At 29.4% G+C, this 12140-nt stretch overlaps 1 protein-coding gene across 1 annotated transcript in view; it reads left to right on the top strand.

Moving 5' to 3' along the window:
- Positions 1-12140, top strand: part of LOC107451601 (1-acyl-sn-glycerol-3-phosphate acyltransferase delta) — a 28015-nt gene that overhangs the window by 2580 nt on the left and 13295 nt on the right. Inside the window, exons 3-5 of the mRNA XM_016067755.4 lie at positions 8360-8529; positions 8639-8800; positions 9018-9171. Coding sequence (XP_015923241.1) covers positions 8360-8529; positions 8639-8800; positions 9018-9171 — 486 coding nt within the window. The remainder of the gene's footprint in view (positions 1-8359; positions 8530-8638; positions 8801-9017; positions 9172-12140) is intronic.

The following is a 12140-nucleotide window of genomic DNA, read 5'->3' as shown; positions in this document are numbered from 1 at the left end:
TGACCATTGTATATTTCTTTTGTGGTTTATTAAGTTACGAAATGTCTCATATATTTTTTTATTATTTTACCATGCTGAGTGCTGTAGGCAAAGAGTTAATAATAACATATACACACACATACATGGTGTCCATAAATGTTGCGACAAATTTTTAGGTAAAGTAGGGCACATCATAAGGATTAAGAATTACCTAGGAAACAACCATAACCGGAAATACAATTTTATACTACTAGGGGAGATTTCCTATTGTAGACATGTTTATGTGCCTGTTACAGACTTGTTGTTCAAGGCACACAATGTAACAGTTCATCATAAGAGAGTACCCTTAGTTTCATACGATAATATTACTATACGCCACTAGTTCCTGAATTTTTTTGTCTCGTAGACCTCAGCCAAGTTTTCCGGTTTTGGGTAGACCCCTGCTTACCTGATATTGATTTTTTGTAAATTCATCAACTTCAAATGTATTTTTGACAGCTGGTATAGTGCTACTCACTGTGAAAGATTTAAATTTCTAACTGTAGTGAAGTGTAATGTGAAAAACTAAAAAAAGAAACTCATGTTAATTTTATACATTAATTAACAAAATTCAAATTAAAACGAACCTAATTAAAATTTAGTGTCTGTTATATAAAATAATTAAGCAATAAATAAATGTTTTTTAGTGGTACGGATGAACCTGATGCTTTAATAATAAATTATCAACATTTGGCATCAATTTAGTTAGGTTTAATCTCGAATCTCGGTTAATGATGTCCAGTCTGTTTCTTTCTCTTTTTTTTTTGTTAGGAGATTGGCAACTGCACTGAAACCCCTTTCCACTACCTATAAAGACGGAAAAGCAATTAAAACCTTTCTCGCGATATTCCATAATATGGGATAAGTATATATGCATTATGTGCAAGTTTTTACCAGTTCAAATTGTATTTCGTCCACAAAGCGAATGCCTACAACTTTCACAATTTTATGAAACATACTAAATTAGTTTAATTAAATTATTCCATTCATGAAATGCCAAAATTAATGTCAGGACCTGCTTATATGAGATCCACTATCGTTGACCCCCATTCGCATTTCATGGACCCCCAATTTTTTTTCACTTGACATGGACCCCTTGCAAGTTGTCGTCAACCCCTGAGGGTCGATATAGACCACTTTGGGAATTACTGCTATATTCAATCTAGTCATTCAGTAATCAGCATTGAATACGATAATCCGGTCATGGCTTCCTAGGTAATTCTTAAACCTTATGATGTGCCATATTTTCCCTAGAAGTTTGATGCATCATTTACTGAACCTATATATATATATTTATAAATATATATAACGTCATTGCTGAGTGGAAGGATTAAAACAGGTCTTAGGCAGGGAAGGAATGTACAAAAATTTATTAATTATTAGACAGAGAGCAGCTGTAAACGTGATCACGAAATGTGTTCTTCATTGTATATTAGGGAATATCTTGCAATGTAAAGCCGTAAAATGTTTCGATTTGGGGAAAGAGAGAAATTTTAGTCATTGTAATTGGTTTATCAAATAGGTTGCGCGATTCCCACAAAGAGTAAAGGTGAAAAATATCTTATTTTTACTTAATGCATGCTTGAGGCAAAAATAGATTTAAGGACAGGATGTGAATTTAAAAGTGTGAGAAAGTGTTTCGATCAGAATAATAAATTAAGAAGAGTATTTACTGAAAAGAAATAACATAAAAAGATTAATTGAAGCTTTTTATGTTACATATATATAGCAAAAAATTGATAGTCTGAAAAAATTCTGAAACCGAATTTTTAAAAGGTCTTTTGCTAGAGAAAAATGGTGTTTTTTTCTTCTAATTTTTAAAAAAAAACTTAGTTTAATAAGTAGCAATTTTGTTGCAAATTCTAATTGTAACAGAAGAAATATTTAACCATTGTGATATATTTGTCCCTTTTCTATTTGGCTATAATTGAATTCATTTTTTTATGATATTATGCCATGAAAATTTCAATCCTCTAATTTCTGTTATCACTTATCAACGTGCTTGACACCATCGTAAATCTGTTTTTAGATCTTTTCTTTTGTAGTTGGTGCACTTGATTTTCTTATGGTTTATAAAATTTGGATATTATTACAACATGCAAAGTTTGAATAGTGCATTTGAGTAAACAATTTTTGATGAGCTTGATTTGTGTCCATACCATCTTAAATCCATGTGTGTTTCGATCGTTTTAATAGTTAATAATTTATTTTCTGACAAAATTTTCTTGCAGTTTCCCTGATCAAAGTTACTTCTTCAAAATCTCCTTAACGAGACATTTATTCCACCCTAACCAGCACCCTCTTTCTCTCGCGCGAACATTTGAAAGATTGATCGCTAGAAAAGTGTTTTCTTCTCGTCTTTTTAAAACTTATATTTCAATGAGTAGCAATTTCATTACAAGTTCCGATTTGTATCAGGAATAATTTAATCAATGTGATATAGTTTCTCCCTTTTTTTTCAATTTGCTTGCATCGATCTTATTGCTTGCATTGATCTTATTGCTTGCATTAAATGGAATAAATTTTTAATATGATCGTGCAGGATAGAAATTTTGAATTGCCATTTCAGTTATCATTTTTCCACGTGTTTGTACCATCTTAAATCCGTATTTCGACCTCTTTTATTTTTCCTTTTGCAGCTAATGATTTTCTCATAGATTTTAATATACTAATGTCATTACGACACACAACATTTTAATCACACATTTGGGTAATCACTTTTTGACACGCTCGATTTGCGTGAATACCATTGTACATACCATCATACCATTGTAACCATGAGGTACTTCAATAGTTTTATTGGCTATTACGACATGCAAAATTCAATTCGTGCATTTATTAGTCTTTTTTTTATGTCGCTTTTTCACTGTTTTTTTAAAAAAATTTTAAAGCAATTTTTTTCATGGTTGTTGCTATTGAAATCCAATATACTTTTTTAAGTTTCAATATTTTCATATAATATTATTAAAAAACGGGAAATTTGATTTACGTGTTCGAGCAATTACTTCTTGACAGGGTCAATTTGCTCTAAATCCATGCAGTGTTTAGGTATTATTAAGCTATTTATTTTCTGGCAATTAAAGCTGTTGATTTTCACATAATTAAAAATTTTTAGTACCCCATTTTTATTATAACGGAGTTTTATTTTTATTATGATACGCATATGAGAATATATGAGGGCGTAATAATTGCTTCATTTATCAATCAATTATTCAGCAGCTACTTATTTTCACAGATTTTTTAAAATTTTTATAATTTTAATACAATATTTGTTATAAAGTGGGAATCTCAAAACGCACATTTAATTACCCTCCTTTTGACTCATCCAATGCAAGCAATTTCATTGTAAATACACTTGATTTAATCATTCTTTTTTTAGCTATTCCTGTAGATTTTAGTTTTTAAAATCATTTTTTTTCATTATGTGATTATGACAGGCTAAGTGCAAAAAAAATGAGACGTACTTTTTTTCAATGCTTGTAATCTTTTAATAGGCATATAAAAATAAGTATCACGCAAAAAAAAAAAAGAAAATTAAGTACTAAACACAAAAAAATTAAGTACTTTGCACAAAAGAACGAAAATATAAGTACTTCAAAAATATACACTGAGAAAAAATTTTTTCTTCTATTATTCAATTTTTTCTACTTGCAATCATATGTCTGAAATTGTGATACATATGTTTTTTCTTTTGATTTCGATTCATGTTTTAGACCAATGTTGAAATCAAAGTTAAATTTTAAATAGTATTAATAATCCCATGGCAGAAAGTTCTTGCAGAAAGATTTTTCCCTTTTGAAGTGAAAAGTTTTCGTTTTCTTTACTGAAGGAATTTTTGAAATATTTTTTACATATCTCTATTTTTATTTTAGAACAAAGATTAATAATAAAAAAAAAACAATAAAATAAAATGTGTTATTTTTTTTTTTTTGCAGAACTTTTCAAAATATGTTTTTTTGTTTGTTTGTAGAATTAGTTTCTAAAGATGCTTTTTTTGCCAATCTGAAGAGAAAGAAATGTTTCTGTGATTTTTCTATTCTTTTTTGAGAATAAAATAATTGATAATGACTGGCTTCAGCTAGAATTTTAATTAAATAATAATATATGTATAAAAAAAAATCCAAAATCACTGAAGTTTCAAAGATAATGCTCTTTAAAAATAAAAAAATTTTTTCTTTTTTTATTTTACATTTTAATAAAATTTGATTTTAATTCTTTTTTACAATTTCTTTCTGTGTCTTTCATAAAATTTTTAAATACATAATTTTTTTTAAATATTTTTAAAAGATCCTCCAAAAAGCCCAATTAATTTTTTTTATACCTTAATTTTGTAATTTTTATTCAACCCCCTTTTTATTTCAAGATTTGTTTTTATCTAAATTTGAAGCAGTTATGGATAGAAGCATAGTCATTTCCTCCATTACTCAAATCTAAATTCTTTTTATCATTAATGATGACTCTACAATATTTCCATTTTTCCTTATTTGCTTTCTTGCATCTGTCTAAAGAAAAATCTAGATCTTTGAGACAAAATTACTAAGAGGCTTTTACCTGAGAGATTTGATTGAATTGTGCATTCTTTGATAAAGGAAAGATAAACTCGTGTTCATTTCTCTCTTTGTTGTGATCTCATTTCATAGTAGAATACATTTGATAACTTTCCTCATTCTCTTTTTATTTTTTTCCCATTCAAGGTCATTACGCATTAACATGTGTTCTAGTGATACATTTGATTTTATTTTTTATTTTATTTATAAGAGCAAAGGCTGATGTGATAATGATCTGGATGCATTGATAAGGAAAGTTTTCACTTTATATTATATAACTTCTCAATTTGTTACACTTATTACTTCACAGTTTGTTGTTCTTTGTTACTTTCAGGCAAATAAATGTAAATATTTGTAATCGTGGTATATTTCTTAATGTTTATTGAAAATTAATTTCATATTTAATTATCAATTTTATAGTTAACATATTTTTAATGTTTTTTCAGTAAAAAGAATTCTTAAATCACAAGTAATTGATGCTAAATAGGGAAATATTTTAAATATCAAGTATTCAAATAAAAATATTATTTTGAATAAAAAAATAAATGTTCTCAGTAATTCAAGGAAAATAATATGCTTAACAGTTTTTAGGGGCAAGGCTTATGAAAAAATATTTTTACTTTTAAGGGCCACAATATATTTAATTTTCATGTCATTTATCATTCTTTTGTTTAATGAATACTGTATGAATTCAGACAGTAATTTTTAAGACTAAACAAAGTAGAGCAATTGATTATACATAACAATGTGTGCTAAATTTTAATTTATTTTTAAATAAATAAAAATTTAGCAAAAATTAAATTTTAATTTATTTTTAAATAAATAAAAATTTAGCACGCATTGTCTTTCCTAGATATAATGAAGTGATGATTTTTTATTAAAAATGCAATAAAGAAGATAAATTATTAATTAAGTTCTTAAGAATACGTAAGTAGTATTGGGTAGTACGAGGGTTGCTATTTATATTTCTGGCCTAATAATGAAAAAACAAATATGTAGGATCGAAATTGGTTTTATTGTTTTTCAAAATATTCTCCATGATGATCAATACACTTTTGCATGCGTTTGAACCAATTTTCAAAGCACTTTTTCCAGTCCGATTGAGGTAACTCCAAAACATGCGTTTTGAATGCATCAACCGCTTCTTCAGGGGTCGAAAATCGCTGTCCTCGTAATTTATTTTTGATGTGTGAGAATAAGAAGAAGTCATTGGGTGCCAAATCAGGGCTGTACGGCGGATGACCCATCAGTTCGATCTTTCGCTCCGTCAGAAATGCCTTTGTTTGAGTCGATGTGTGAGAGCTCGCATTGTCATGATGAAGTATGATTCTTCTGCTTTTTTCGAATTTCTCCGATGGGCAAACAAATGGTCGTGTACCATTCAGAATCGACCGTCCTGCGTTGCTCTAACGCCACTGTTGCCACATGACCGTTAATGCCGAAGAAACAGGCAATCATTTGTTTCGATGTGCTTCTTCCTCGAACAACTTTTGTTAGTTTTGCCTCGTCTTGGAAGACCAATACAGTTGATTGCTGTTTTGTTTCCGGCTCATATGCATAGATCCATGATTCGTCACCTGTGTAGATGCTATACACAGCCTTTGATGTACCTTGAACGTATTTTTCCAACATTTCCTTGCACCAATCGACACGAACGTTTTTTTTAGTGTTTGTCAGATTATGCGGGATCCAACTCGAACAAATTTTTTTTAACGCTCAAATTTTCATGCAATATTTTATTGATGCTAGTCATACTAATGTCCAAAGACGCCTCTATCTCACGGTATGTCACATGACGATCTTGCTTTATCAGTTCACGCACAGCATCGATCTTTTCTGGCAGAACAACGGATTTTGGACGACCTGCACGGGATTCGTCCTGGATCGAACATCGACCACGATTAAATTCGTTATACCAATTTTTTGCAGTGCTGTAGGATGGCGCTTCATCGCTGAATAAAGAATTAAGTTCATCGAAGCACTCTTGTCTTGACAATCCACATCGAAAGCTATGAAAAATAATGGCACGAAAATGTTCACAATTCAATTCCATTTTTTGAAGGAGAAGAACTTTTCAATTTACTGTCAACAACACAAATGAAGATATAATGTTAAATCTTCTGCTGAATTTATGTTTAAAAATATCAAACTTTCGATTAAAATCGTCTGCGGTCGCCTAGCAACACTCACTGTTGCCAAGGCCAGAAATATAAATAGCAACCCTCGTATATCAATAGTTCCGTGTGTTTTGAAAATGTTGAAAAAAGATATCCTTAAAAAATTAAGTTTAAATAACTAATATACAAGAATTAATCTATTACCATTTCGCCATAATGTATTTTTTCGTATTTTACTTTATTAACACAACAATAAATTGATATGCAAATTAAAAACTAATGTGTCTGAAAGGAGACTAACTGAAATATATGAGATTCCCCACTTTTCAAAAGAAATTTCATGAAAACAGTTTTTTTACTTAGCACCTAAATTATATAATAAATTACCATTACAGTTGCAAAATATATTCTTCTTTTAAGCGTGCTTTATTTCAATTTGTGATGAACATTGACAATTTAGATCTCTATTTTTCACTTTAAATGAAGCATTTGATTTTTTATACCAGTCTTGTGTTACCTTTCTTAGTCACCTGGACAGGATTTTCCTCTTGGCGACGAATATATATCCCTTTTTATTTATGTGTTTGTTTTTGTTCCCAATAAAGTTTTTGTTTGTTGTAAAAGAAAAAAAACTTTTTTTTTAAAAAAATTATGCAAGTAATGTTACTTTTTGATCACTCATAATGCTGATTGTAGAGCTGGGGATAGTGAGTTCTGTACTGGCAACTCACAAAATAACAGGTGTGCATAGGCAGCTAGGTGCACATTAAATCTGATATGACTGAAAGTTCTTTTGTTGGTTGTGGTGTTGGAGTTTGGAAAGAGGGGCACTATGTCAGGTGCTGTCATATTATCTGAACGGCGTCAAAATTATGTAATATTCCAAACATGGTCATTGAAATATAAGAGTCTAAAAATGGGGCTAAGTGCTTAGTTGGGTTGATATGGGTTGTTTTTTGTCTACATGGTGAGGTCAGCACATTGACCATTTGAAAGCAGCATGTAGCCCCTGTGGTGTTGGTTGTGCACCTTTAGAACAAATGTATAAGAATTTATATATTAGAATATTATATTTACTTCTTTGTAAAATTTCTTATTAAGAAATCTTAGTTATGCTGAGTAATTCTAAAATTAATAGTCAAAGCATCATGTAATTCTAATTATGTCACAAGATCATAAACAAATTATTTTGAGTTTTCATCTCTTGTAGACAAGAAAAATATTATACCCGCAAATTCGAACTGTTATCAGCCGAAATTTGCAATGCGATTTGTGTCATATTAATTTTTTTCATTAATAAATTTTTTTTTATCATTACTGTTCTGTACATTTTTGAAGGAATATTCAAATTGTTAGATAGATTGACAAAATGAGCATAGTAGATAATGTTTAATTGAATATTTTCGTAAGTAAAGTCTAGAAATGTCAAATTCATATTTTGTTAGAAATATTTCCCCCTTGAATGTCACACCACTTTAAATGCACAAAAAGAAGTTAAATATTTGTGCATTTTTTAGTTTTGTTTTGATGATTTTTCTTTATCAGAAATATAAATTTCTTACAACAGTTGATATAAAAGAAAATGCTAAAAATTTATCCCAAGATTTTAAATGTTTAATTATATCTATTTGCTGTAAATGGAATTTTATAAGATTTTTTTTTTTTTTAAATATTTAGAAGTTGTAGCTTTTGCACAGTGGTGGTCAGGGTCTAGAGTCAGAAAATGGGGTGCAGAAGAAGATATAAAGAAATTTGGGACAGAACATTGTTTAGTTATAATGAATCATAAATATGATACTGACTGGCTATATTGTTGGATGACTTGTGAAGATTTGGGAATGCTTGCGGTAAGTTAAGCATATATATTTTTACTTTATTTTCTTGATTTGATGCTTCCATTTTAATTAAATTAGTTAAAATTTCTTTAAGAATTTAAGAAACTGATTTTTATTTCAGAATGCAAAGAGTTGTGCTAAGAAATCATTAATGAAGATACCAGTGATAGGATGGGGCTGGATATTTGGTGAAATGATATTTCTAGAAAGGAGTTGGGAAAAAGACAAAGTCACTTTAGGTCCTAAACTTGACAACCTAGTTTCGTATGAAGATCCCATTATGGTGATTTGAGCTTTAATTGTTATTATTCTTATTGTTATTTTTTTATGTATATAAAAATTCCTTTATGAATAGTTAATTTTTCCCAAAATACTTAACATTCTAAAATATTTATATGCACTAACACTATCTCATCTGCTTTTCACAACCGTTTATCTTACCAAGCTGTTAATTCAATTTTAATGTCTTTGAAAATACTGATGTAATCTTTGCTTTTTAGATCTTATATTTTTGTGAAGGCACCCGATTTACTCCAGAAAAGCACCAAGCTAGTTTAGAGTTTGCTAGGGCTAACAATTTACCTATTTTGGAGCATCATCTATCTCCACGCACTAGAGGTTTCAACTTTACTGTGAAGCATTTAAAAACTAAAAGTAAGAAATGTTTCAACAATTTTGTTTCAGTAGTTAGGAAAATGTGTACAATTGTTATGTTAAAAGTTATTACTCAGTTTTAATCACATATGACAGGGGTCTGTTTAGAAGAAATTTGGGTCCGTTAACGAACCCTTCACAGAATATCTTTTCATAAAAACGGATCCGTCACAAAATATTTTAACTTAAAAACGGGTCCTTCACAAAATATTTTAACTTAAAAACGGATCCTTCACAAAATAATTTATCTTTTAATCAGCCCCTTCACGAATTTTTTTATCTTCATTATTGTTTTGTTAATCGAATAAACCCTTACCAGGGAGGGGAAGAAAGACAGATGTAAACGAACTAAATTTTGTCTTCGGCAGACGCTTCTTCCTTTATTTGTCCGAAATGAATATTCTGCGTTCAGCAGTACAGGCTAAATACCAAATATTTATATGTTGCATCGCTAATAGTAGCTGCAATTAATAGTAGCTGCAATTGCAATAACAGACCCTATTTGCACAAATTCACAAAAGCGGACCCTGGTTGAAAGAATGTGACCTAACATTTATTTTATATTCACAAATTACGAGTAAGTTTTTCAGAATTTTACAAAAACGGACCTTTCACAAAGTGTCTGGACAGACCCCTGTATAAACAAAGTTTTTTTTTTTACATTCTTTGTGATGCTAAGAGTGACATAAAGATAATAAAAAAATTCCATAGATTTGTAAGCATTCATTTTATTTCTCAAATAATCTCAAATCTCTTATATGGTGCATCTAGTAATAACATGAAATTTCGGTACTTATTTTATATTTGTTACTGAATTTTTTTAATATTTTTTATACAAACTCCATTTCTTGTATTGCTTAGAGTGGCATGGATACATAAGAATTCTCTTGGTTCATGAATATTTATTTTAATTCTCAAAAAATAATTTGTGTTATATGAAACTTGTTTTGCATGTGTTCGTATAATTTGTCTCAGGGCTCGAAAAACTGCCCGTCCTCGGCGGTCAAAAATTTCCCTCGGGCAACGAATTTCTCGAATTAGACGTCCGCGCGGACGACCATTTTCCGTTAATGCTCGTGACACTTTTTGTTATCTTACAAGAGTCTAGCACCTCACTTCTAAAATGACCCTCTAATCCAGAAATCCAGTACAGCAACATACTGCGCGTGGTTGATTGATGTTTTTTTTCCGTCTGGGAGTACTGCAGCAGTTGAAAGGGACTTTTCAGCAATGAACTTACAAAAAAACACATTACTTGAGCGTTAAAAGCAATTATAAACATCTACCTAAATGGAAAACTCCTTTTAGATTTCTGTGCAGAAACCTCTGTAAATCATAGGCTTGATTGTGGAACTGGCAAACGTCATATTTGATTCATTTAAAAAACGCAGTACTCTAGGTTAAATTGGCTCTCCAGATAACTTGATCTTTGTCATTTAAATTATTTCATAAAAGAAATACTAGGTTTTACTATTAGTAACCTAGTATTTCTTTTACTGTATAATGTAATCCTAGTAGCTACTAATTCATTGTATAATTTATATAAATGTATGTAATAAATAAGAAAAAATAATATTTTTATTTATTTAGAAGCGACGGGTTAGTTTCAAAGGAGACCAGGTACATTGTTGGACAAGCCGTCTTCGGGGACGGGTAAAATTTTTGAGTTTTTTCGAGCCCTGATTTGTCTACTACTGAATTTATTGCATGGCATTTACAATTATTCAATCTGATATAAACTAGTATTTTCGTCCTCGTTGGGATCCTCTGCTCTAGAGGAAAAAAAACTGTTATTTATGAGAAATTTGTTCGATCTGGTTTGAACCAGAATATCCTAGTCCTTGCTAAGAACCTATGAGGGGGGAAAAACTTGCCAATTTATTATTTAAAATAGACGTTCTTTTTTTTTTTTTTTTTTTTTTTTTTTAACTGTTCTATCTGATGTAGAAATTTGTTCAGAGTATGTAGTAATTCGAATAACCTGAAGTTTTTTCAGACCCCTTGAAGACTTGTAAAAATCAGGAAAGTTTTTAATTTCTTTGGCAAAAAATTTTAATTCCACCCTGAAAAAAAAAAATTAGAATTTTAGAAAAATATTTTATTAGGAAAAAAAACTGCAATTATTTTTTTGTCCTATTCTTTACTTGTAATCAAAGAAATTTGTCGTAATATGGTTTCGAATGAGAAAAATACCTTTAGTCAATTTTTTTCCTTAAATTTGTTCCTGTTAAGAGTATTTTTGTATATTATGTTATTAAATGTACACGAAAGAAATATGAAAATAATAGAAATTTCTTTTTGTAAATGTAATATATTATTTTAAATATAATATATTTTTTTGGATATATATATATTACACATTTTAGAATGATTTTTAAAATTAAAGTTAAGTAACTTATCAGTTTTGATCTTTTTCAAACAAAGGACAATTGTGAAAAATTACAATAGTTTCTCTTGAAAAGTTAGTTGTAGCGGTAATGCTTAGTGAGACAAGAAGGAGTATGTCATATCTTAAGAACTCATGATTTTTAAAAAATTTTTTAAAAATAAATTATTAAATGAATAGGGTGCTTAATGTATTATCATTTGTGTTAAAAATTAAAAAAACAAGTATGTTGGTATTTAGTATTTCTCTTTCCCAAAATTTTAATGTTTCAATTTTGGGAGTTATTTTTATGGTATATCATATTCTTATTTTTGTTGAATCTTTATGAATTTTTATATGTTATATTCATAATTTTCCATGTCATTTTAATTCTTTCTTTGGACAAACTGCAGGTATGTGATTCTTCCACGTATCGGCAGAGTTCGGTTTTTTTTAGATTATCCCATTTTTCCCGCTAATTTCTGCTAAAAAAATTTTTTGAACGAGTCAAAATATTTTATGAGGAATTTCATTTTCCGCGGAGCAAAAGTATTGAAGTCCTCATTCCTCCCTTCTTTGAAGTTTCTCTAAAAATTAGTTCCTT

Source organism: Parasteatoda tepidariorum, chromosome 5 (genome assembly GCF_982258835.1).
Source record: "Parasteatoda tepidariorum strain Cologne lab strain chromosome 5, Ptep-v5.0, whole genome shotgun sequence".
NCBI lineage: Eukaryota > Metazoa > Arthropoda > Arachnida > Araneae > Theridiidae > Parasteatoda > Parasteatoda tepidariorum.
The sequence above is the reverse complement of the archived record's forward strand: the minus strand, read 5'-3'. Positions and strand labels throughout refer to the sequence as shown.